General features: G+C 45.4%; 4 protein-coding genes across 7 annotated transcripts; 3 read left to right on the top strand and 1 right to left on the bottom strand.

The window, feature by feature from the left end:
- Positions 1-280: 280 nt before the first annotated feature.
- On the top strand, positions 281-2,205 carry LOC112899982 (probable BOI-related E3 ubiquitin-protein ligase 2). The gene is made up of 3 exons (XM_025968671.1): positions 281-425; positions 505-898; positions 1,016-2,205. The coding sequence occupies exons 1-3, from the start codon at positions 361-363 to the stop codon at positions 1,502-1,504; spliced, it is 948 nt and encodes a 315-aa protein (XP_025824456.1). The 5' UTR covers positions 281-360; the 3' UTR covers positions 1,505-2,205.
- A 3,708-nt stretch (positions 2,206-5,913) lies between these two features.
- On the bottom strand, positions 5,914-11,562 carry LOC112900426 (OTU domain-containing protein DDB_G0284757-like). Of its 4 annotated transcripts, none has more exons than XM_025969279.1 (11): positions 10,959-11,562; positions 9,390-9,564; positions 9,135-9,208; positions 8,181-8,235; positions 8,006-8,080; positions 7,678-7,751; positions 7,532-7,580; positions 6,859-6,943; positions 6,510-6,566; positions 6,311-6,388; positions 5,914-6,187 (listed from the first exon to the last, which is right to left on the bottom strand). In XM_025969279.1, exons 1-10 carry the CDS (start codon positions 11,252-11,254, stop codon positions 6,339-6,341), a joined length of 990 nt encoding a protein of 329 aa, XP_025825064.1. In that variant the 5' UTR covers positions 11,255-11,562; the 3' UTR covers positions 5,914-6,187; positions 6,311-6,338. The 4 variants fall into 4 exon arrangements, with proteins under 4 accessions (XP_025825064.1, XP_025825063.1, XP_025825065.1 ...); XM_025969278.1 differs by having other exon boundaries at positions 5,914-6,227; positions 10,959-11,561; XM_025969280.1 differs by having other exon boundaries at positions 5,914-6,388; positions 10,965-11,562.
- A 1,267-nt stretch (positions 11,563-12,829) lies between these two features.
- On the top strand, positions 12,830-19,442 carry LOC112900679 (ribonuclease TUDOR 1-like). Its single transcript, XM_025969511.1, has 19 exons — positions 12,830-12,931; positions 13,775-13,933; positions 14,026-14,100; positions 14,213-14,329; positions 14,429-14,530; positions 14,636-14,842; positions 14,931-15,152; positions 15,252-15,359; positions 15,455-15,625; positions 16,643-16,843; positions 16,940-17,272; positions 17,365-17,595; positions 17,670-17,855; positions 17,929-18,006; positions 18,093-18,210; positions 18,445-18,521; positions 18,666-19,040; positions 19,175-19,313; positions 19,366-19,442. The coding sequence occupies exons 1-19, from the start codon at positions 12,830-12,832 to the stop codon at positions 19,440-19,442; spliced, it is 3,078 nt and encodes a 1,025-aa protein (XP_025825296.1).
- Positions 19,443-21,359: 1,917 nt separating this feature from the next.
- On the top strand, positions 21,360-24,564 carry LOC112899780 (calnexin homolog). Its single transcript, XM_025968386.1, has 6 exons — positions 21,360-21,518; positions 21,627-21,696; positions 22,544-23,670; positions 23,774-23,845; positions 23,936-24,052; positions 24,135-24,564. The coding sequence occupies exons 1-6, from the start codon at positions 21,447-21,449 to the stop codon at positions 24,276-24,278; spliced, it is 1,602 nt and encodes a 533-aa protein (XP_025824171.1). The 5' UTR covers positions 21,360-21,446; the 3' UTR covers positions 24,279-24,564.
- Positions 24,565-25,598: the final 1,034 nt, after the last annotated feature.

Below are 25,598 nucleotides of genomic sequence, written 5' to 3'. Positions count from 1 at the left end.
CAAGTCCATTCGCCGCACCGGTGCGTCCGGACCGACGGCCGTTGCCTTTCCACCCCTGGCCCCACACGCCCCGGGCGGCCCCCGTCGGAGACGAGCTAGCCGCTTTTGTTGCCGCTCCCAACGCCCTCCGCCGCGCATACGTGTGGCGCCGTGCCCGCCTTCCCGACCCACACGCCCGAGTCATGGTCGTCGTCGCCGCCGTCGTGGCTTCCCGCTCGAGCCATAATGGCCGTATATATAACCTCTCTCTCCCCCCCCCTCTCACTCACTCCAACGCCTGCGTCTAACCAACCAACCCCTCATCCACTTCGCGCCTCCTGCCCGACGCCCGCTTTCCTTTGCTTCGCGTTGGCGCCATCCATGGCCGCGCAGGCGCGCCACCCCTCCCACGCCTTCTTCTTCCCCCACGACTTCCACGCCTTCAGGTAATAATCTCTTGCCCTGCTTTCCTCGGCTGTGCGATCGCTGTGCCAGGATCAGTCTCTGATCGTGTACGCTCCGCAGGGCTATGGAGGACGCAGCGGCGGCCGGCACGGCGTTCTTCGACGAGTACGGCTGGTGCGCGCCGGCGGCAGCGCTCGGCGACGCGACGGTGCCCAGCGACTTCCCGCGCGGCGAGCTGGCGTGCAACTACGGCTTCGGGCCGAGGAAGCGGCCGCGCGTGGCGGCGGCGGCGGGTTTCTTGGAGGATCACTGCGCGGTCCTGCCCCCAGCGGTGGCGGCGCAGGAGCTTGTGCCGGTGACAGGGGGCAACGGGCAGGGAAGGGCGGTGGGCTCCGGCACGGCGTCCACAAGCGGGAGCGTGGCCAATGGCGCCGGGGCCTCGCAGTCGCAGGGCCTCCTGTCGAGGCTGTACCACCACCAGGGCCTCGAGATCGACGCGCTCGTAACGCTCGAGGCACGTGCCGGGACTTTCGTATCGACAATTTTGACTCCGGTGATTGATCGGGGTCGAGTTCTTGATTTCGCGGGATTGTCTTCTGATCGGGATGCCTGTGATCCACATGTTCCGCAGAGCGAGAGGATGCGCGCGGGGCTGGAGGAGGTCCGGCGCAGGCACGCCCGGGCACTGCTGGCGGCCGTGGAGCGCACCGCGTCGGGGCGGCTGCGCGCGGCGGAGGCCGAGCTGGAGCGGGCGCTCCGCCGCAACGCGGAGGTCGAGGAGAAGGCCCGGCAGGCGGGAGCCGAGTGCCAGGCGTGGATGGGCGTCGCCCAGAGCCACGAGGCCGTCGCCGCCGGCCTCCGCGGCACGCTGGAGCAGCTCCTCCAGTCCCCCCGCGCGGCGGCCTCCGTGGGCGAGGCCGAGGACGCGCGGTCGTGCTGCTTCGAGGCGCCGGCCGCGGGCGCGGCGCCGTCGTGCAGGTCCTGCGGCGGCGGCGGCGCGTGCGTGCTGCTGCTCCCGTGCCGGCACCTGTGCCTCTGCCTCTCGTGCGAGGCCGGGGTGGACGCGTGCCCCGTCTGCGGCGCCGCCAAGAACGCCTCGCTTCATGTCCTGCTGTCCTGAAGCCACACATGATCGCTCGATCAGACGGCAGTGACCAGAATTGCAGTCTGGAATTGGGGAAAGAGTGGCACAAGAGCGACAGCGAATCAACTTACACCGAGAGACCGGAATTGTTGTTGCGACACCGTCTTGACTCTTGAAGATGCCTGAACCTGTGCAACAGAGTGAATGGAGTCTGCATCCAAGAGAAATGGAATCATGCCTCAGACTACCTTCAGTTCAGTTACCGGAACCGGCGAAGATGGTGTACAAGCAAGTGTGATGGGACAAGTTGGCAATGCTCGTTACGGAGAAGCGCAATTGTTTGGATCATGAATCTGGTAGCAGGGGTTGATTCTCAGGGTGCTATGTGAAGCCAGCTTTCGATGCAGACAGTCCTGAACATTGATCATCTCAGGCGTTTCGAACTTCAGAGAAGTGGTTTACAGTTTACTGGAGGCATTCTTTCAGTAGAAGTTCGACAGCAATTTCCGAGCCGTCAGAATAAATTGTTCCGGCGTCATCAGTCTTCTGAATACCAATGGATCTGGCCTCCAAATTGTATCGCAAAACTCTGCTTGCTAAAATCTGCTACGGTTAGCGAGCGAACATCGGTGTTCCGAGTAGTTCAGACGACTGCGGCGATCAAGACGTTGCACACGAACTGCAACACAGATACTTAACGGCGCAAGGGCCAAAACTGCTGCAGAAATTGAGGCCGGCAAAGAGCCAGAGACTATACAGAGTAGTAATTGTCGGAAGCGATCTGTATCTTCTACTGTACTCAAGATCCAGCGTGTACTGCTGCTTCAAGTTCTCTGCATGGCATGCGCAGATGAGGCAGCGTGATCGCATCCGGAGCCGGCACGCGACGAGACACTGCTGGAGAAAACGTTCTGATTTCTTTGGCATTGTGCTCAGAAAGGGGGGGGGGGGGGGGGGGGCTTGATTAGGGACTTCGTCTCGGAACTGTTTCCTGGCCACATGTCGCCTTTGGCAGCATGGCGATTGCGCATGGTTGAGACTCGGAGCATTGGGCACTTGTGGGCTTTACAAGCATGTTCCCTTGTGTCTTGTGAAACATGCATGAACATTCTGGTAGTGGTATGTGGTCATATGATGCTCACCCATCATTTTAAATGCAAGATCATTTGGATTTGATCAGAGCAAATTAGATGGTGTATATACCGTCCAACTAGTAGCATCGTGTGTAACATCTTCACTATTTGCAAAAGTATTTTGTCATTTTCGCTTAACCTAGATGAAGTTGAGAGCTAGTTCGTGAGAATTCCTGGAGACAGCTTGTCACTGATTATCGCTGGTGATTACTAAGGGTCTTGTTTGAAACCTTCTTTATCCACTGTAACATATTTGCCTATCTGAACTGGTTTAGATGGCTCAAACCAAATCACTAACAGTCTGACAGATGGTAGCTCATAGATAATCTGGATGGTCTAAACACATCGCTCTTTATGGATTTATATGCAAATGGTCTATTTGTACGGATTATATGGAAGTTGTCCTGTACGGATTTATATGCAAATCGTACCTCACTGAAACGGAAAAGTAGTACTACGAGTTCAGCACTAAAAGCATCACCAATTTCTGAGGTGTTTTATACGAGTTTGAGGAAAAAGTTTCTCCTTAGAATCGGAGGGGTTCCGTCACAGTTTCGCGGAGATTTCTTCAAGGCTACATTGAGCTTTATGGGAAGCGATCAGCGCTAGACTTGATAGGTGCTGGTCGATCGGATCGATCACGTGCACCAAGATCTACAAGTAAGCGCGAGGTGTGCTACGTCCTTGAAGTTTCTTGGCGTGCTCCTTGGATCCATCTCCTCCTCGTTCATCGAACGCGGCGCACCCATGACCCCGCTGCCAACAGCCCGTGCCAGTGCGCAGTGACGACTGCATGCCACCCATTGACTAGCACGGCCAAGACAACGCGCCGGGAGCCCTGCTTCCTCTCTGGTCTCCACGCCGGCCGCGTGGTCTCCGCGTGCTCCGACTCACGGCGCCAGGCGCGTCCATCTCGGACTCGGAGGTGCGGTCGCCGGCCGCGCAGCGCCAGGCTGCCAGCTCGCCCCGGCTGAATCGAATCCGCGCCGCGCCGCGCCGCGCCGGGGTCGCCACGCACGCACGCACGGACACGTCGCGCTTCAACCTTGTCAAGTCGCGCGGGACCTGCCGTCGCCGGCCACCCACCCCGCGCCCGCGGCCGGGACACCGGAGTCCGCAGTTCCGCACGGAGAAGCGCGTGGCTGACCGAGGAATCCGAGCGAAAAAGGCCGCTCTTTCCACGTCCTCCCGCGACGCGGACTCCATGTCTGCATGTACGGGACTCCATATCCATTGGTTGGCATTGTATGGAACCGAGATCACTGAAGTCCAGGAGAGAGAGCTTATCTGGTCGTGATCGAGCTGAGAGCCTGAGAGACCGGACAGAGAAAATTGTGGCGCCGCACGGTGCTGGCGAACGACGGTTGGAACGGGATTTTCTGACTATGCAGATCCGGATCCAACCGTCCAATTCGTACTTTTTGAACATGAAGCAGGGAGTTGTTCGCGGCTGGACCTGGACGGAGCCGGAGTTGCTGACTGCCTCCAGCTAGTAATTCGCTGTTAAGAAATCGACAGGAACTGTTCACACGAAGTGCGGCGTGCAACCGTCCATGGTGCAGATGCGGGTAGGGGCGAAAGTGGTCGGAAACAGTCGGGAAAATCCTCTAAACATTTTTGTTACCATATTTTTTTACTCGAAAATGGTAATGGGAACGGGAATGACGGTCGGAAAAATTGGGATGGCGAAAACAAAACAATCCAATCAGAAATATGTCGATAACGGTTGGGAATGCATAGTTCAAATTGGGAAGATTAATTCACGGATCCATAGAGAATAAAAGTAATCATATGTGGCATTTGCTTTGGTACAACGGGTCCCTTTTACAGTCTCTGTTTTTTTTCATATTTTCTGGCAATTAAAAAGGCAGTTTTTGGGTCCCTTTTACAGTCTCTGTTTTCTTCATATTTTCTGGCAATTAAAAAGATAATACTCTATATTGTACTAATCTATGAGTATATGCTTAAGTGAAATGTCATGTCATGTGAACTAACTCTGCCTTAGCCAGAGTACGATTTGACCTCTAGATTTGAAATCACTGCTTATATACCCGGTATTGACCATAATTTACAAGAACATTCTTTAGTACTAGTAAGATGAAAGGAACAAACTCTTCCATGAAAACAAAAAAAGGGATATTGTAATATTTAAGTTTAGATACGCTACAAAACAGCTTTGTTATGCAGTTAATATTTAACAACTTTCATGTATTTCCAACACCATAAAAGACTAAACACAAAGCCAACTCTCCAATAAGAACACCCGTTGTTAAAACAACATTTCGACCCATTATAAGAAAAGACTACTCGCTCCAGTAGGCCCTAGAACTATACAATAAGCATTAGAATCAGTCACTCAGGGTAGGGTGTTTACTGCTTGGTAGGCTGAGCATCTCCAACAATGCCCAGTATATGCTCCCAAAACCCGATTTTGCAAACTAACATGGAAAACCCGGCTCCAACAGCAGCCTAATCCAGTTCCCAGTTTCCCCGCACGCCCAAAAACGACGGTCTCTCGAGCCAGATTTCCGCCACCGATGGCGCACTCCCAATCGCAAAAATTAACGGAGGAAGTATACTCCTGCCTCGAGGCCACACCCACGCGCGCCAATTTTTGTTGCACGGCGCTCCTGCCGAAGACAGACATGCCGCCGGCCGGCCGCAGAAGCTGTCCCTGCCTTCGTCCATGCCAGGCCCAACAACGGCTTCGTCTCCCTTGCCACAGCTCATTTCACCTGATGTTCATGCGACCAGTTCACCTGCACTTTCTCCCGTTTATTTGTACGGTCCTACCTTGTGTCTGCTTAATCAGTTCATCTATGGACCTATATATGGTGCATGCTCTTTTTCAGAGATAGAGAGGAATTTCTGATCATACGATATTTGCCGTTCTTGATGGAATTGTTATGGAATCTCAAATCAGCAATGTACTGTCAAGTATCAACTTTGTTTTACATGAAGCGTAGCAATTTCTCCCGTTCTTGCTGGTGCCGCACGGTTGCATGCATGATCTGCTACGGCCAGCCTTCAGGCAGCATGCCAAGCCCCTCTCCGGCAGAGCGTTCGCCAAACTCGCTCATCTATCCTGGGCGGATCACGACTGGCGCACTACACTATCAACTGCGATGAGTTGCAGGCCACCGGCGATCAGGCTGCTAGCGTCGGTATGTGCCAAACGCAGCAGCTTGTCCAGCGGTAGCCGCTATTTTGAAGAAAGAGATGTTTTCTATGCCTAAATTGTTTTAAGGAGTGCCCAATCTGAAGTTATTGGAAGTAAATATATTGGGCACTCTTACATTCAGACATCAGAACTGATACCATATTCATGCTGAATAGAAGCCATGCACCATAAAACGTATCACCAAAAGGCAAATGTTTACAAAATGAAGTGAATAATGAACTGATGAAGAGCGCCAATGTGTAGCTGTATAAAGAATAAAACAACGAACAAATAGGCAAAGGTATACAATCAACCTGTTTGTCGGTACAGGGTGTATCTTCTCCTTCAAAAGTAGAGGGTGTATCTATATTCACAAGGCTCAGGTCAGCATTGTAACTGTATCCGCTGCTGTATGCCTGTATGATGCTGTCCCAAGGAGCAGGCGTCACGGATTGTTCACTCAGAGCTATAGGGGATAAATCCACATAAGGGTTATCCCCAGGATGCCACCAGCCAATAATGGTGTACTAGTAAAGTATATGGACCCACCAGTATGGAGCAAAATCCCTCGTGGTTATCAAAACAATAACCAGTGCTTCTTTCTAGGCTTGTACTTGCTAGGTATATCTGCACAGTGGTCAGTAATTTCTTTTCTTAAAAGATGGACATATTTAGCAAGATGCAACCACATTAATGTATCTCTAGACTTGATACAAGCAAGTTACAATAAGTATATTGTGCTTCTTACCTCGAGCATCATACAGTGAGTTGTAGTGAACTTCTGACCAGAAACTTAGCCATATCTCTGAAAAACATAAGGATTTTGGAGGTCAGTAATCATAACTAGCTAATTTTTATTCAATCGATTTTGTATCTACCTATCTTTTGCGTAACTGTGCAGTAAAGGTATATGTGTGAGGTCTTCCAACAGATCCAAATATAAACTAATAATGATGGTGAAACAGCACATTGTCAAATAGACATAATTGAAAATCACTAGTTCTCCCAAGTGAGGTCCTCTATGGCTCTATGCCAACATGCAGTGGTGTCTGATAAGCTAGTAGTCACTAATAAGTAGCAATCCAAAAGAACCTTACCTCTCTGTGGTGTTTGATATTGTGGAACAATTTCAACAAAACATGTATCTCTGAATGATGTTAGAAGACAGATCTTCGCAGCAAACTGCAAAAAACAGAAGGAAAACATTAGACTCTTTGCTCTCCAGGGAAACACATTTGTACTACAGTAAATATGCGCAAAGGCTTCCCTTACAGATTATAAACCCAAGAGCATGTTTTTGCCTCATAAGTATTGTTCTTTTAGCGAAGCACAAAGAAAATATGAAATGACGTATGATGAATCCAAATACATTACAACAAAACCTACGTCAAAGTAAGGTGCATTTTGATTTAAAAAGGTCAAACTTCGCAAGTTTTGACAAACATATAGTCAAATTAAATGCACATTAGTGCACAAAAGTTTCATCAATAGATTTTTATTCAAACTGCTTTTAAAGATTTAATTTTATCAGAATATGCCTTATATTGATGGATGATGAGAGTACAAATTATAAGAGTTAAGTCTTTTATTCCTAGTCATGCCATAGACAACATAGGTTATCCATTGTTTTGTATTTCAGTAAGATACAAAAATAATAGTGGTTATTTGCATAGTAGTGTAATGGTTAGAAATCTTGCAGTACCACAGTAAGTTGTGTGAAGAAGCTAAGCAAATGATGGTAGAATTATAGCAGGGTAAAAGAATATTAACCTTGTCAGCAGCTGCTTGAAGTGTGACATGGTCACCCCATTCACCAGATCTGGAAAAGATGGTAGTCAATGACACCATAGTTACAAAAACAAGTTCACGAACTTTCACTATTTGAGCAGCAAACCTAATAGTAGGAAAATACATACTTCTTCATTTTCTTGCAATAATGTTTATATTTCATTGGAACATAACCTTCATACAAGGAGTTACATTCCTTGAGCTGCACAAGGAGAAAAACAGCAAATGTAATGTAAGCACGTGGGTTTCGCAGAAAAGGAGATCAATAATGAGAAAAAAATCTTAATATTCTCACATGACAATAGACATACTAATACAGTTAAGCAAAGAGCAATGAAATAACAAAAGGGGAAAAGCATGTGTTGCAGCATACAAGAACTTGCAGTTGAGCCATATGAGCTTGTTAACATAGATTTGAAAAGTGGTACTTCCAATATGGCCAGGAGACTGGCATACCTGCTTTACAATCTCCTTTCGAACATGCCTGTGATAATCAGGTGAACGGTATAGCTGGTCTGAGAGTGCACGAAACTGCATAAACAAAAAAAGAACACATGGACATATATTAAGAGTGTAGCAGGATTATCTACTTTCATCAAATAAATAGAATGGGCACAAGAAGTTGGTATACCTGACAATTTCCATCACCAGCTACTCGCACTTCAAACAAGCCATATGCATTTAGCCTACAAAAGACTCTTACATTGTGAACACATGTTTATATTCTGTGTATAACTGAAACACAGACAGTATATAGATAGAATTTCCTTACCTATAATGTGCACAAAGTAAAAATATGGCTAAATATTGTACAAAAATGCAGAATACTCTGTGAACAAAATAATTCAGAGAGAAAAACATGCAATTTATATGTTTTAAGAGTTGAAGATGCATGACAGGAAACCTATCCTTTGTTGAATCCCGCACAGTTTGCATGTCGATTCACAGTTTTCTTCAATTTCTTCCCAAAATCCCAGGTACAATCCCAAATCTCAAAACTCAATAGAAGCCTTGTACTTTGAGTCTTTAACTCAACAGCTACACATTTGTATGAAAAGGACCAGTTTTACTCTCTCTAGGACAGGGATCTCCAAATGTTTACCAAAAATTGATAGGATGACGGAATTTACTAATGTCAGCCGTGCAGAATGTTAATGCTTGCAAAGCGAACGGGCCTCTAGCTGGATTGGTTAGGTGGCTCTAGTAGCACTCCTCAAGTCCTGGGTTCGACTCGCCGTGGGAGCGAATTTCAGGCTGGGGTTAAAAAAATCCTCTCGTCTGTCCCACACCAAAGCACAGGTCTAAGGCCCAGCCTAGGTCGTTGGTCGTCTCACACGGGCTACGGTGCCGCTGTGTAAGGGTGGGGCAGGGGTTCGGGGGGTTTCTCGACCTGCGTGAGAAGGTCTTCTTCTTAGCAAAATGTCTGGGGCTTGTCTTACCCCCCGTAGGTCGAGTTTTTTTTTAATGCTTGCAAAATAAGGCAAAATGTTAAAACACCATTGTGAAAAATGAGGGCATACTTTATTATAAATAAATGTGAATGCTTGGGAAGATTAAATGCAACAAAAGTTCATAAAAAAGTTACCTATCAAGAAGGCGATAGTGGTCCATAGTGGCATCACTATATGTCGGGAAGTATGTGTTAATCCGGGGAACATGCTATACGCATACATATAAAAATGAGTATCAGGTAAGAAGCCAGTTATGTTAGCTTCATTTAATCAGATGATCTGTACCAGAAAGGAAGAGATTACGCCTATAAAACAAACACCGATAGTACTGTCCAGGAAAGAAAGAAGCAAAGGAATACAAATGGCATAAAAGTCATGAGACATCTTACAGGAATCGATGTTAAATTTGTAAGACGCTTGGCCATAGCACCATCTAACTTGGCATATTCTTCGGAGAGAACCATTGCAATCATCCTATCATCATCCGTCTCACTCCTCTGGCTGCTCATAGAGGTTGAGCTAGATGAGGCACCTTCCCTTGGAAACATGTGTGTCATCTCCAACCTAGAGGATGTCAGGATAGAAAATATATTACAAAATGATGATGCGTTAAATGTGCTGGAAAAGATCCTGAAGAGCACAAGAAATTGAATATCTAATAGGGGGGGGGGGGGGATCAGATATGCAATTTGCATGTACAACTACGAAGTCAAAGAAGGAAACAGAACCTAGAAAGCGTATGGTGAAAATTTATATATTTAAAGGAGATGCACGAAAAAAAGGAAAAGGAAGAAAAAATGAGAGAGGCTTATCCAAATAAAGTTTACTATAAAATGTGTACATGCTGAAATTGTGTTCTTCTTGTTGAAAGAGAACAATGATTTGCATATAAACTTGCAGGAATCCGCATGTATCCACAGCACTATCAGGTTTGAGATGCCTATGATGGCATCCCAAAAGCCCAATCTGCATCCATTCCCTAAGTACTTCAGGATGAATTTAACACATATGGTGGAATTAGTTATCCATATGGACTTACAGTGACGTTCCATGTAATACTTAATTCTGCATGTGTGGGCTGACAATGCCTTCCCAGAGGTATAACTATATATGCACACTATAGGCACTGATATTGCACTTGATGCACAAGGAGCCATGATGAATTCATGGATAGTAAAACTTGCCTTAAAATGATTATCTCTCGTCAAGTCTAAGTGTGTTAAGTTTTCCTGCTAGCTTCTTAAAGGTTATGAAAAGACTAGATCAGTAGATCTCTGCCCGAAAAGGACATGAGGACTAGTACCCATCCCGAAGCGTGGAATTACATTCTGTGGCTACAAGACGAGCACCAATTGTCCACGATAAGGTTAACTAGAAGTCGAGCAGGCGTCAGGAACCTATCCTGAATGGTATCCAGTATGCGCCCACTTTTTTCACGGAACCCTGCCTACCTGTACCCTGGGGCAAGATCCCAACGGATTTCGCTTTCAAGTATTGACTAACCATCTATCTCCCCCTCTCCAATCATGCACAAAAAAGTTCCATCTACTTCATACAGCTCGCCTTTCATTACCCTAGCTTCCCACGGAAATAGCAAACGAGTTCCGGAACAACCCAGTTAGCTGAATACTCTAGGCGGACACGAGAAACTCCTTGATCGGGCGCTAGCGGCAAGGAGCTGGCAAAAGATAACTACCGTACGTGTCAAGCCAAGCCCGCAGAGGGGATTCGCACGTGCCGCGGAGCTCCCTCCGTGAACCAATTTCGATCGGTTCAACTTGGTCCACCACCAGGAGAAGATTCCCCAACAACCCAGATTGGGTTCAACTGCAATCGGCCTCGTGCGCCCGCCGATCAGAACCCGGAACCCCACGCCGCCGTCACACAGAAAAACGCCCGAAATCCCCCCCGAGGAGAGTAAACAACGATCCCCCAAATCGAGAAGCGAGGAGCCATACCAGCACCTGCGGCGGCAGACAGCAAACAAGGGGACGCCGGCGAGCTCGCGGCAGTCCGGTCCCGAATCGCGCGCGGCAGCGGTGGAGTGGAGTGAAGGGGAAGGTCCCCGCTCGCCGCGGATTGGCCCGGGGCTGGAGTCCTCGGCGGGGTGTGGTGGCGGAGCGGGGACGAGACGACGACGCGCTCTCCTCTCGGTTTGGGGGAAGAGGAAGTGCGGGCGCCGCGGCTGGCTTTGATTGCTTCCGTTCGATCGGTCGGTTGGGTTGCGGCTGTTTTCTTGCGCTGGGCTGGGCATGGGGCTGCCTGCCGCGGTTTCTTCCGCGTACGGCCTTGCCTACTGCCCAACAACCACCGGACCCGATCGCCGATTCGTTTCCTCGGGCCGCCCCGCCGCCGTCTCCCGGGGCCGAACTTCTGGTTTGACCGCCTGGCAGGTGGGACATAAGCCCCCGGGAAGTCGCATCATCGGCAGCCGGTTGCAAAAGTAAATCCAGAGCAGCGGGTGGCTTCGGCTGACTACCGTGGTTGTTTAGAGTTTAGACGCAGCGCCGCAGCGGTGTTCCAGGAGTTGGCCTATTTTTTTTCGAATGTTGATATGAAATGGGTAATTTTAATATAATGAGCGGTACTTGGTCTCGATCACGTGAATCATTCAAAAAGTATTTTCGTAATATGAAATATTCCACTATATTCATAGTGTTACGAGCTAGACCAACGTATGTATTAAAAGATAGGGTGCATATCCACCCTAAAAAGTTTGCAAATTTCTCTTGACAAAAACGCATGGTAAAATTAAACCCACCATATTTTGTGGCACATCAATCGTCATCCTGCTAGCACATTATCCAGGGGACACCAACCTTTACTTGTTGGCCATGTGGGCGCACTAGCGGATGAATTGTGATGCTGGCTAGTTGTTGTTCAGCTTGCCATGATGTTTTTTACTTGTTCTCAATCAGGACAGACAGAATTAATATTGGAAGATATTATAATATGAAAAATATACTGAGAATTAACAACAGATGATAGGTTCTCTGAATCCCACCCTCTATGCTTCAAGGACTACATTTTAAACTGATGTCAATAATAAATTCATGATATATTCAAAACGCCAGTTGCATTCTAATTCATTCTCTAGCTCCCCGCGTGATAGGGCCACGATTAGGATTGAACAGGTTTAGCAGATTGCATGCCGACTGACATATAAATGATTGGACGTCGAGCCCACAACTCTTTCAGCCCGTCTTCTCTCAGTAAATTACAACTATGTATTTAGAACCATATTAATTCTTTTAATATAATAGTCTCTTGTGTTGTAATTTAGTGCGATTTGATTTTAGATTATACGTGGTCTCTTCAGGTATAAATCTTGCTGGTCACGCCTGATTGCCCTCTACGTAGAGGACTCATCTGTTATGCTCCTTGAATGCAAGGAAAACAAAGTAGCTAGACTTGGTTGCCCATGACCATGCAATCCACCACACTCTCCTACGGTGGCCCATACATACTTTGGCCTGTTTACTTCAGCTTCTTCTGAGCCTGTGCAGCTGTGGCTGTGGCTGTACCTGGCTACTTGTGCTGTTTTGGCAGGCTGGAATTTTTGTAGCGGCAGCTGCAACACTATCGAACAGGTCCGGACTCCACAAAACTTGTGATCCGCCACGGCCACGCTCCTCTCCTGAGGCACGGAAACATACACCTAACTATGCAAGCAAGCAAGCAAAACACAAGGGTGGAGAAGAACACGACCTTGTCACGTACTTGAGCCTAGCTAGCTTTTTGTCCATGGCGGCTACCCCTACTACGCACTACGCAGCATCATCTAACGACGAAGAAGATACATCGATGCATGTCGTCCCACCAGCCAGGGATGAGGGAGGGAGATATTTGCTCGGCAAAGCACGCGGCAGAGATAAAAGAAGAAGCGTTACCCAATACTCGCACCGAAGCCGCGCCGGAGTCCGGTGGGCGGGTAACCCACAACACCGCACCCCAACCCGCTCGCCCTACAAATAGGCCGACACCGCAGTGGCCCCGTCTCCCCCGACCCCCGGTCTCTCGCTCCACGCTCTAATCTTCGCCTCGCCGCCTCCGTCGTCGCTCCAAAACCCTCGCTTCGTGCCTCCGTCCATCCGGCCCCGGCGTGAGGAGTGTCGTCACGGCAGGTTCTGCAACAAGGTTCCTCTCGCGTCAAGGTACGTACGTAAGCTTCGTCCCGGCTGTTTTCCGCGTCATTGTAGTTCTTGGGGGGTGTTGGACTGTTGGACCGGTAGGTTTATTTGGGCGTGGAATTCTCACGTCTTTCATTGTTTCCAAAAAGAAAAAAAGCTACTTCATAAGTCATTTTGGCAAATCTAGATCATAGATTTTACTATATGCCTAGATATATAATTATATCTGGATACGTAGCAAAATCTATATATCTAGATTTATTAAAACGACCTACGATTTGGAATGGAGGAAGTACGAGAGAAAAAGAAGTGGTAAAAAGAGCGATAAAATCTAGCGCAGTTTAGAGGTGTAAATCTCCGGATGCCGTTGTTCAGATCAGATTGAACATGGCACTTAAACATGGCGGCGAGCGGGCGAGCTAGCAACTAGTTTTCTGTATCTATGCACCCGTCAAGTACTCGCCGTCGTAGAGAGTTCTTAACTTACTTTTTTTTTAGATTGAGTTCTGTAACTTACTGATCGGTTTGAGTGAGATCACGTTGGTACTTAGCATGCGTGTTTTTCTTCTTGTTGAGAAAATAAACAGATTGCCTGTACAACGAGGGCAAGCTCGGTCTGCAAGCTATTAATCGGTTAGTTGCAGGGAACTGTTTCTTCAGCCATGGCAGCGTCGGGCTGGATTATGGGGAAGGTCAAGGCCGTGCCTTCCGGCGACACCCTGGTAATCATGGGGAGCGCAAAGGCGGAGATGCTCCCACCAGAGAAGTCGATCACCTTGTCGTCGATCATCGCTCCAAGGCTGGTAAGATCGCGTGTACATCTACCCAATATCCAGCAGATCTTGTTCCTGTTTCCCTTTTATTGATTTGAGAGTTCATTCCTCTTTGTACGCAGGCATCGCGTCATGGAACGGATGAGCCGTTCGCCTGGGATAGTAGGGAATTCCTGAGGAAGCTTTGCATTGGACAGGTCTCCGTCTGGTTTCTGTATACTCATATATACTCTCATCCCATCAGTTCTCCCTTTTCAGAGTAGCATCAAGCATATTTGACAACTAACATGAGCTAATTGTATGAAGCAGGATGTTAAGTTCAAAGTGGACTACATAATTGCTGCTTCAGGCCGTGAATTTGGTAGGGTTTATCTTGCTGGAGATCAGAACATTGCGGGCCTGGTTGTCGCCCAGGGGTTCGCCAAGGTGAGATGATCTTTTACTCTGGTGCTTTGGTGAGCTTGCCTACCATATTATGTTATATGTATCATATATATTAATCCTAAATGTTATTTGGTTGACCAGGTAAAAGAGCAACGTCAGAAGGGTGAGACAAGTCCATATGTCACAGAGTTGCTAAGATTGGAGGAGATTGCTAGAAACCAAGGTTCAGGTTGTTGGACTAAGGTTAGTATTCATCTCCAAGGTTTCCAAAACTCAAAGTTGTGTGTATTATTAGCAGAAACTTGTTGGTTGTGATCATAATGTATCTCTTGTTCGTTATGTATCTAGGAACCTGGGGCTGCGGAGGCTTCAGTAAGAATTCTTTCATCATCAACCATTGGAGAAGCCAACCCTTCTGGTACAAAGGGTTTTGTTGCTGAGATGAAAGGGAAGGCTTTGGAGGCCATTGTTGAGCAAGTGCGTGATGGTAGCACTATTCGTGTCTACTTGATTCCTAGCTTTAGTTTTGTTCAGGTTTACGTTGCCGGTGTTCAGGTAATAATATATGCCCCTTCTCTGTTGTCTTTTAACTCTTTCCTTTTCCTTGTTTGTATGACAAATATTGATTAGACTCAAATCATAGGCTCCATCCATGGGAAGACGACTCCCAAGTGCGGTTGCTCCAAAAGAAGTAGCTAACAATATTGATGTGAATGGGAAAGCATCTCGAGAAGCTCAAGCACCACCAATATTGGGGACGTTACAGAAGCCCGTAGCATCTGCAGTTACTTATTCCGAAATTCCACCAGATAGGTTTGGTAAGGAGGCAAAGCACTTCACTGAGACAAAAGTTCTCAATAGAGAAGTAAGTTTCATATGTTTACATTGAGTTATTACATCTGATATGATTTACAATGTGTTTAGTAATATTTTTTAATAATAATTTCTATTGCAATTTTTGTAGGTGCGGATTATACTGGAGGGAACAGACAGTTTTAATAACATGTTTGCATCAGTGTATTATTCTGATGGAAATACTGCCAAGGACTTAGCGCTTGAGCTTGTAGAAAATGTACGGATAACATGTCCTTTCATCAATTAGATATTACCTACAGAAGTTATTTATGAGCTTTTACTCACCGGCTCTTCTTGACAACTTTCATATAGGGATTTGCAAAGTATATGGAATGGAGCGCGAACATGCTTGGAGCTGAAACCAAAAGAAAGCTTAAGAATGCTGAACTTCAGGCTAAGAAGGAACAGCTAAGGATATGGACGGGATATCAGCTACCTGTTACAAATACAACACCGATACACAACCAGAAATTCACGGGAAAAGTTAGTTCTTTTCGCCATGTTTTCATAAAAACAAGTATTATTATATTCACTTCCTTTTTGATTTTTTAATGAAAGGTAGCATTAATATATTTGCATCAGAAGTGGAAACATTGGATGTGCAAGGTTTAATTTATGCACTTAGAAACAAGAATACCATCCAACAGTGTACAACATATTTTGATACAATATACTCAAAAAAATTGAAGTTTTGACAAACAATAGGTCAAACTTATGTATGCTTTTAGTGTGAAAATTTCATTAATAGATCTGTATTGTAAATATTTTCAGGTTTTTTGTAACAGTTGACTATAAGTTAGAGAAATTAAATGTCAAAATCTACTCATAAAGACTTTCCTTTTATGTAAATACACATGAAGAGGGTAAAGGAATTTTTTATAGTTCAATATCTCTGAAACATTCCATTATGTGTAAAGAAGCAAATTCCAATTATTTGCCTTCTACAGTTACATATTATCACTGTCTAGGTGACTGGATGATGCTTGGGCAAACCATTTTAGGCACTAAGATTTGTATGTTGGTATGTCGATTAGTGCTGTGTAATCTGACGAATTGAGCACTGAACAACTAGCAGTGTGAGTCGTGTCATTTATGTTATGTTGTGTGTGGAAATTAAATTGATCCCACCATGCGTGTGTGGAACTGTGGTGTACATACTTGGTCTTGGATCATCGATTGCTTGGAAGTTGGGCAACGGGGGTAGCAAACTGTAGACTTGGTCATGTGCATTAATTTGTAAGGGTATGGATGGGGTTTAATGTGTGACCAAAACACAATGAGTTTATTTTTAAATTTTGCAATGATGTTTTTTATGGCATTTTAACTTCCGGTGGTACAAACATGAATACAGACTTATTACTATTATCAACAATTGTGGTTAACATATTATATAATCTTTTTGGTAAGATCCATGTGAGCTGTTATGTCTGTTTAGTTGGCCATGCAGTACAACAGTGCATATCATCTATACTAATATGGTTTCATTTGTTATCATTTCAGGTCATAGAGGTAGTGAATGGGTACTGTATAATTGTTGCTGATGATATTTTACCTGCTGGAAGTCCTTTGGCAGAGCGGCGTGTAAATCTTTCTAGCATCAGACCTTCTAAATCAGTTGATTCTTTGGGAGAAAGCAAAACGATTGAACATTTTGCACGTGCAGCCAAGGAATTTTTGCGCACACGGCTAATTGGCAAACAGGTATCTTTAGTGAATTATTATACTAAATCATTGTTCATAAACATATAAATTCTCTTTAAAATTGATCTTAGCATTGGATTTTTTTATAATGTTCAGGTTCATGTCTCAATGGAGTATTCCAGGAGAATCAACATTTCAAATGGACAAGTTGCTGCAGACAAAACCAACTTAGTTGACACCAGAACTTTGGATTATGGATCTGTTTTTCTACCCTCCCAGGTTGGTAGCTCTGGCAACCTACTTGGAGCCAATGTCGCCGAGCTCTTGCTTTCACGAGGATTTGCTGATATCACAAGACATCGGGACTATGAGGAGAGGTCACACCACTATGATGCACTCTTGGAAGCCTATTCGCGTGCTGAAAAAGTGAAGAAAGGATATCATGCCAAAAAGAATTATCCCGTGACTCATATGAATGATTTGACAACGGTTAGGATTTCCTCTCACTCAAGAATCATTTTCTTTAATCATTGGTTTTTCCCTCTATTTTAGTTGTTTATTTCAAGTTATCATATTCTTAGGTTCCTGCAAAGAAGGCGAGAGATTTTTTCCACTTGTTACAGCGAAATAGAAGGCACTCCGCTGTTGTTGAGTACATTTTCAGTGGGCATCGCTTCAAACTAACAATACCTAATGAGACAAGCACCATTGCCTTTTCATTCTCGTGTGTTCGGTGCCCTGGTAAAAATGAGCCCTACTCAGATGATGCCATTGCTCTAATGAGGAGAACAATACTCCAACGTGATGTCGAGGTATGCCATTCCTACCCATTTTTCAGTTTTTTAGCTCTTTACATTTTTCTAAAGGATGTTAAATGCCTATGTAGATTGAGATTGAAGCCGTGGATAGGACTGGGACATTCTTAGGTTCCTTATGGGAGTCCAAGAACAATATGGCTTCTGTTCTTCTTGAAGCCGGCCTAGCCAAGCTTAGTTCTTTTGGAATTGACAGAATCTCAGATGCTCAAACTCTCATAAGGGCAGAAAAGTATGCACAACAAAAGAAATTGAAGGTGATGTAATTTTCTTTTTTATAGTACAAAATATTGGAAAAAGTTAAGTAGTTATAACAGTTATGTTTTCTAGGTCTGGGAGAATTACAATGAAGCAGAAGGGATTCCCCAAAGATCGTTGACCGGACAAAATGGAAAACAAACTTTCAAGGTTTGTTTACTCTAGAAAATTTTTGTTGTGGAACTCGGAGACATATGCAGTACAAAATGTTCTAATTAATCTGCATCACTTTTAAGGTTATTGTAACTGAAGTCATTGGTGGTGGAAAGTTCTATGCCCAGATAGTTGGCGATCGTCGCTTGGATAACATTCGACAAGAGCTGGCTTCTATGAAATTTAATGATGCATCAGAAACTTTGAATGCTAAAGGTTCCTCAGATACTTTATCAGATACCTTGGAAGTTCAAGATCAACCAATGCATACTCCATCAGATACTTCAGAAGTTGGAGTTGAGCCAAAGAATCATGTGGTTCCTCTTTGTTCTACGTGGTCTAGTTTGTTTAAAGATAAAGTAGATACTTTGAAAGATGAAATTCTAGTGGGTACTTCGGAAGCTGAAGATTTGTCAGCTAATGTTCCATCTGATGTTGTTCCATTTAATCCAACCAAGGGAGATGTGGTGCTAGCCCAATTCACTCTCGATAATTCTTGGAACAGAGCCATGGTAATGAATGAAGCCAATTTTTTACATATATAGAAAAAAATAATTCTCTGTCGCATCCTTTTGTTTTATATATAGCAAAAAACACTAAATTTATGTTGCTTTTATTTCCTCTGATGTTCATACTCATCTTTTGTTGTTCTGCAGATTTTGAGTGAACATCAAGGACCCACGGAGAGGGAGTTTGAAGTATTTTACATTGACTACGGAAACCAAGAAATAGTTACTTACAGTTGCTTGAGACCTGCACCTGCAAATCAATCTACCTCCTTGATTCCTCCACTAGCCAAGTTATTCCGTCTCGCGTTCATCACGGTTCCTAACCTGACGGATGACCTTGGTGAGCAAGCTGCAAGGTACCTAAGCATGGTCTTGCTTGATAACGAGAAGGAGTTCAAAGCAACAGTTGAAGAGCGTGGCAGTGTGGGAGCTAGGCAAGAAGGACAAGGGACCGGAGAAGTGCTTATCGTGACTTTGCTCGATGAGGATGCAGAAAGCAGCGTCAATGCTGCAATGCTGGAGGTATCACATTCTCCTATCTCATAATTTAGTTCTCTCTCCATGTATTATGCATTTACATCAACACTAATATGGTGTAGTGGCCTATGCAGTTCCTGATCATCAAAACTGACTGTTACTTGTTTGCTTGTCTACAGAATGGCTTGGCTCAGATGGAGAGAAAGAGGTCGAACTCGTGGGACAGGAGGGGTGCCGTGAAAAATTTGGAACAGTTTCAGGAGCATGCGAAGAAGGAGCGTCGCGGCATTTGGCGTCTTCGGGGCACGGATGTGCCGGGTAAATCTGCAGAAGACGGTGAGCAATGCGACACCATTGATGAGGACGCCAGCTCGAGCTCAGCCTCCTAGCAGGGGCTTTGACCTGATCGGTCTCATCGCTTCCAAGACCAACAAAACCTCCAAATAAAACCCAGTAGAGATAGATCATGTCGTGGGCGGTCATTCTTGTAATGTAAGACTACAATAGGATGTTTATTTGAGAATTTATTTAATCCATTGAAAGGTCTCCGGCGCCGGTTAGTAATGAATTATGATGGAATTGATATGCGACGTAATCGGAGTTGAGGAAGGGAAACACTGACAAGGAATTCTGTTGATTAGTCCTTCTGATAATCTGATCTGAATGCATCCACAATTAGTTGTCTGTGGATGGCATATTCTGGTGAAAATTTTAGGTTCTCAGGACTCCAAACCTGAAGAGAAATTTGATCAGAATTTAAGCAGATATAGTTACTTTTTGTTTGCTATATGCAGAATCGTAAAAGCTCAAACGTTATTAGTTCTGAGAGTATTATAAAATGAGCACGTCACCAGTGGGGGAGAAAAGTGATGGCCTTGGGTGACTTGCAATTGAAGCAGTGCCAAAGGTAACACGTACGTCGTACTTTTTGTTTAATGAGGGGTCGTCAAAAGTGGAGAGCCCATCGTATTAGATGTGGTTAGTGCTGATCACCTCACTAAATTGGATTATGCACCCTAACGTTGCTGCATTACCTTTAACGGATTTTCACATAGTGCGAGATCAGAAAAATTCAAGTGTTTTATAGCTTGGAAACACATTAACTTTTTCTTTTTCCTTGTTACAGTTAGTTTACATTAAAATAAAATTACATATTTACACACTGAGTTACCCTCACTTTGGGGTATAAACTTTTAGAAACTTATGGCACATAAGTTTTTTTTAGTAAAGTTAGATATAATCTTAGCCATCGGTTTGCACGGTTCTCATCCGACCCTCGTACTGTGAAAATTGCATTTTTTTTACTCACTAAACTATTTAAGTGTGATCCAAATCAGCACGCCACATTCTATAAACTGACATGAAAAGATGATTGTGAAGCGATATGAAACCTAACATGTGGAATCCACATGCTAGTCCTTTTTGATCCTCTATCTCGCACTCTCTCTCTCTCCGCTACCACCTTCTTCCTTACGCTACACAAGCCTTGGATTGCGTCCTCCCTCCCTCCAACGGGACATCTTGCGCCAACTCATTTGCGGCTACCACCACCGAATGCAGTATTCCTGCTAATAAGTTCTATTCGGCAATACCTTCATTCTAAGAAATCCTACCTCAAAAGCATTTAGATGGATCAAACTATAATTTAGCCTAAATATAAATATTTAAACTACTTTGATTTAGTTTAGAAACTACTTATCTAAAATCTCGAAGATCGGAGCTGGAGTATTCCCACCTATATCCATTTACGCCCGCCATTGCTTCATATGTCGTTGCACAGTGGTGATGCTATGTTTACCTACCTGCAATTGCTATAAAGTGGTTATTTTATAAAAGAAAACAAGCAATGCAATTTTAGTAGAAATTTTATAGATATTGCATATTTGCTATTCCACTAAGGTGATAGATCGCCGTGGTATTATTCGATCTATCTTCGCACCTCCTGTTGCATCCACTAATATGCTTTCCCATCCCACTCTTTAGTTGATTTGCACAGCATTTAATATCAAATTTGCATATAGAAAAGTAAATTTGTAGATATATGTGGAATCTCTCTCATTGGAAGTTGACCGGGTGACCAGATCCCACCGCTCTGCACTTTGTGCGTGTGCGTGGGGGTGGCTGACACAGCGCGCCGACGTGGCGTCCTACACGACCAAGGCGTCACGAGCCGGACGTGGCAGCTTACCATTGGCTGCCACCACGTCCCGCACCCTCCCATTGGCCGGAACAAGTCACGCGACGGCCTTTTCCTCGCAACTGCCGGCCCCGCCCGCCGGATCGGCCGATCCCCACCGTACCGTCTCCCCGTCGCCCAATCCCAGCCGTCCGGCAACTCCGCGGCGCCCACTTCTTATACCCCCCTTCCCTCTTCTCCCCCTCGCGGACGCCTTCGCTCTGGTTGGAAGGTTTCGAGAAACTCCCCGGCTCGAGGAGATCAGGAGCGAGAGGATGATGGGAGGGCGCGCGCTGCTGCTGCTGCTCGTCTCGGCGCTGCTCGTTCAGATCCGCGCCTCCGACCCGGTAATATCAGCGAGCCCATAGCGATTCATCGCTGTTCATTTTTCCCCCGGGAATTCTGGGGGCGAGATTTGTAGTGGTTCGTGCGGGTTCTGATGGTGCTGCTTGCAGCTGCTGTACGAGTCGTTCGACGAGGACTTCGAGGGGAGGTGGGTCGTCTCCAAGAAGGACGAGTACCAAGGTATGCGCGCGCATCGACCTCTCTCCCCTCGCGTGTGAGCTTGTTGTGGCTGGCTCGATCTGTGCCAGATCCGGGGGTTTAGTAGGCGTTTTGTGGTGGCTTCTTGTGAGATCTTAGTTGTTGGTGTCGTGAATTAGGAACGACATGTAAATTGCGCAATTGCTCGTGAGATCCACGGGTGTGTGTATGGTGGTTTGGTTTGAATGCTAGTGTCAGTCAAGTATGAGCTTTTAGTCAGATCAGATGTGCCTTGCTGGCAGCAATCCACCATAGAATCCTAGATGCAGAGTTTCCACGTGATCTGTCGAAGTACTGTGTAATCGAGGCAACTTTTGACCTTCATTATTTTCTGGATACACTGAGCTGATAACCTAACACAGCGTGTTTTGGCTGTTATGAAGCTACAGGATCATTCAAGTGACTGGTTAATGTGTGCGCCCATTGTTGTGATGATAATGTGGTGTGCTTAATCGAACTGTTTCTTTGACACTTCTAAAATGTGTTATTGTTGCCACGATAATTGCAAATGTAGAATTTGTGTGGTAGCCGCATCCAGAGATATTATGGATAATTCCATGTACATGCATGTTATGATGCACTGAGTTGAGATCAAAACATATGTCCTATGTTTGCTTATAGTATCTTTGTCTTGCAAATGTTAACATACTTCGTATATGGAATAACCTTGTAATCCATATTTTGACTAGGCGCCTGTTAGATTTTGGCATTTTGCTTTTATTTGTCTGTTGAATGTTGTTGTCACTCGTCATAACTTTCTGTTCGTTAATTTTTTTTTCACATTTGTACCACTGTCATGGACTAAGAATTGACATACTCTGGTTTGCAGGTGTGTGGAAGCGTGCCAAGAGTGATGGGCATGAGGACTATGGCCTCCTTGTTAGTGAGAAGGCCAGGAAATATGCCATAATCAAGGAGCTTGATGAGCCAGTTACTTTGAAGGATGGCACAGTAGTCCTGCAGTTTGAAGTAAGGCTCCAGAATGGCCTTGAGTGTGGAGGTGCATATATTAAGTACATCCGCCCTCAGGAGTCCGGATGGGATGCCAAGGAGTTTGATAACGAGACTCCATACACTATCATGTTTGGTCCAGACAAGTGTGGGTCAACCAACAAGGTGCATTTCATCCTTAAGCACAAGAGCCCCAAGACTGGAAAGTATGTCGAGCATCACCTCAAGTTCCCACCTTCAGTCCCATATGACAAGCTCTCTCATGTCTACACGGCTATCTTGAAGCCTGACAATGAGGTGAGAATTTTGATCGATGGGGAGGAAAAGAAGAAGGCAAACTTCCTGTCTGCTGATGATTTTGAGCCAGCGCTCATCCCACCCAAGACCATTCCAGACCCTGATGACAAGAAGCCAGAGGACTGGGATGAGAGAGCTAAAATCCCTGATCCGAATGCAGTGAAGCCTGATGACTGGGATGAGGATGCCCCGATGGAAATTGAGGATGTGGAAGCCACCAAGCCTGAGGGATGGCTGGATGATGAGCCTGAGGAGATTGATGATCCTGAGGCAAGCAAGCCTGAGGACTGGGATGATGAGGAGGATGGTGAATGGGAGGCACCAAAGATTGACAACCCTAAGTGCGAAGAGGCACCTGGATGTGGCGAGTGGAAGAGGCCAATGAAGCAGAACCCAGCTTACAAGGGCAAGTGGCATGCACCCCTGATTGACAACCCCAACTACAAGGGAATCTGGAAGCCTCAGGAGATCCCCAACCCTGAGTACTTTGAGCTTGACAAGCCCGACTTTGATCCAATTGCTGCTATTGGAATTGAGATCTGGACGATGCAGGATGGCATCCTGTTTGACAATATTTTGATTGCTGATGATGAGAAGGTTGCCACCTCCATCCTTGAGAAGACCTGGAAGCCCAAGTACGAAGTTGAGAAGGAAAAGGAGAAGGCTGAGGAGGCTGCTGCTGCAGCAGATGGTCTTTCTGAGTTCCAGGTAATCCTGTTTTCTGGTTTTTTACAGCCATTACTGTTAATTTCTTTACTGGATTGTGTTTCCATTTTATTTATCACTAACTTGATTTGCCACCACATTGCAGAAGAAGGTTTTTGACATCCTATACAAGATTGCTGATGTTCCATTCTTGGCACCCTACAAGACCAAGATCATTGTGAGTTCTGGAAAAATTTGCTAACCTCTCCTGTCAAACATCTTAATGTGTCATCTAGAAAATGACATGTTCATCCTATCTTGTTCTCAGGATGTGATTGAGAAGGGAGAGAAGCAGCCCAACATCACTCTTGGCATTTTGGTTTCGGTTGTCGTCGTCTTTGTGACCGTGCTCTTCAGGATCCTGTTCGGTGGCAAGAAGCCTGCGGTAAGTTCTTCCCAATTGTTTTACTGCCCTTGTCATCCTGAATATGAAGAGACGCTCAACCCACAACATTTGCTTGTTGCAGGCTCCTGTGAAACCTGCAGTTGAGGTGAAGAAGCCCAAGGCCACTGAGACTGACGGTGCTGGAAGCAGCGGCGACAAGGTGGAGAAAGAGGACGAGAAGGAGGAAACCGCAGCGCCACGCCGGAGGTCCCGGAGGGAGACATAGACTCGAGTCTTATTTTTGACGTGTTTGGCCATTCTGGCCCCTGCTTTTTTTGAGAACTCGCCTCTTAATATTTTGAGTGTATAATAGGAGCGTCATGTCACCTCTGCTGCTTCCCAGCTGATGATTTGTTGTTTACATGGTTAGACCACCAGGACCCTTCACGAGCAGTAGAAGTTAGTTGGTGTCGGTCGTTTGTGTGCTGTGCCTGACATTTATAATCACTTGAATCAGATAGAGGTGATTGTTTTCTGGTAGATCAAACGAAGGAACATTTCAGATTTTGCAACCGTTCAGAAAGGTGAATGCTTGGTTATGTTCAGCAGGTGATATTTGTTTTGAGTTTCAGCAGGGGATCAGGTGGTTTGAATGCTTGACAGCAGGTTGCTGCCTCTGTTGTATTGCAATGGTGAATCCATCAATGGATAAGTTGACAAAAGTTGGCTGAACCAGTGGAAGGTCTTTACATGACACCATTGCGACGGGCAAGAATGTTTTGCATGTACTCATGATATTCAGTGTGTACAAATGTTAGTCACACTTCAGTGTGAATGAATGAGTGGCTTGAAAATGCGTCGTCATCCCAGTCGGTATGAGCTCTTCCGGACAATGTGCCAATCATTGTCCCTCTAAATCCGTACTCGATGAATCCTCAGGCACACTGCAATGTATCCAGAAATTAGCCGTTACCTTTGCTTGCGCCAGAATACATTTTGTTTTTGCTTTTACTAAGTTGCAAAGGATTTCATACCATCTATTTCATCACCGTGCCTGCAGGGTTTTAGTCAAATTAAAGTTTAGATCCATATCTGCTAATGGCACCTATTTTACTGAAAAATACAAAGTGCGAAAATGCAATGTTGGACACAAACTGAATGGATCCAATAGCTCCAAGCAGGGCCTGCCTAAACAGCTCACAAGAATAGATCAGCAGATAGAGTATCAAAACAGAAAGACTAGACATCATCCAAAAAATATCTAAAACAGTTCTAGGGCGTCTATTATTGCCTGAATCTCGGACAAGGGGTCAAGGAGCCAAGGAGTGGTGCTGTGACTGAGCCCAAAACCTGAATTGGCTCAACGGAGACGATTGCGTTCAGTATCCTCGGAGATTAGCATCTAGTATTTATGAGTCACTCTATGCATATAAGCTTCTTTGTCTGCCATAATATATACACTTTTAAGTATCCACGATATGATTTTTAAAGTGTTCTAGCATGAAATGCAATTCAGCATCAAAATGGAACTAGTACACCCAAAAACTTTGACACAAAATCCATAGTTCCACGAAGTGAGAGGAAAACAAAAGACATTCTTCTGAAG

Source organism: Panicum hallii, chromosome 7, assembly GCF_002211085.1.
Source record: "Panicum hallii strain FIL2 chromosome 7, PHallii_v3.1, whole genome shotgun sequence".
Classification (NCBI taxonomy): Eukaryota; Viridiplantae; Streptophyta; class Magnoliopsida; order Poales; family Poaceae; genus Panicum; species Panicum hallii.
The sequence above is the reverse complement of the archived record's forward strand: the minus strand, read 5'-3'. Positions and strand labels throughout refer to the sequence as shown.

What these genes read in the sequence shown, in the direction of transcription:
- LOC112899982 (XM_025968671.1), top strand. Translation starts at nt 361, where the DNA reads ATGGCCGCGCAGGCGCGCCACCCCTCCCACGCCTTCTTCTTCCCCCAC. An exon ending in CACGACTTCCACGCCTTCAG is followed by an intron (nt 426 to 504) that starts GTAATAATCTCT and finishes TACGCTCCGCAG; the next exon opens with GGCTATGGAGGACGCAGCGG. An exon ending in ACGCGCTCGTAACGCTCGAG is followed by an intron (nt 899 to 1,015) that starts GCACGTGCCGGG and finishes CATGTTCCGCAG; the next exon opens with AGCGAGAGGATGCGCGCGGG.
- LOC112900426 (XM_025969279.1), bottom strand. Translation starts at nt 11,254, where the DNA reads ATGCCCAGCCCAGCGCAAGAAAACAGCCGCAACCCAACCGACCGATCG. An exon ending in CAAATTTAACATCGATTCCT is followed by an intron (nt 9,209 to 9,389) that starts GTAAGATGTCTC and finishes GTATGCGTATAG; the next exon opens with CATGTTCCCCGGATTAACAC. An exon ending in CACTATCGCCTTCTTGATAG is followed by an intron (nt 8,236 to 9,134) that starts GTAACTTTTTTA and finishes AGTCTTTTGTAG; the next exon opens with GCTAAATGCATATGGCTTGT.
- LOC112900679 (XM_025969511.1), top strand. Translation starts at nt 12,830, where the DNA reads ATGAGGGAGGGAGATATTTGCTCGGCAAAGCACGCGGCAGAGATAAAA. An exon ending in CAAAAGTTCTCAATAGAGAA is followed by an intron (nt 15,153 to 15,251) that starts GTAAGTTTCATA and finishes CAATTTTTGTAG; the next exon opens with GTGCGGATTATACTGGAGGG. An exon ending in ATTTAATGATGCATCAGAAA is followed by an intron (nt 18,211 to 18,444) that starts CTTTGAATGCTA and finishes TTCCATCTGATG; the next exon opens with TTGTTCCATTTAATCCAACC.
- LOC112899780 (XM_025968386.1), top strand. Translation starts at nt 21,447, where the DNA reads ATGATGGGAGGGCGCGCGCTGCTGCTGCTGCTCGTCTCGGCGCTGCTC. An exon ending in CCTACAAGACCAAGATCATT is followed by an intron (nt 23,846 to 23,935) that starts GTGAGTTCTGGA and finishes TCTTGTTCTCAG; the next exon opens with GATGTGATTGAGAAGGGAGA. An exon ending in TCGGTGGCAAGAAGCCTGCG is followed by an intron (nt 24,053 to 24,134) that starts GTAAGTTCTTCC and finishes TGCTTGTTGCAG; the next exon opens with GCTCCTGTGAAACCTGCAGT.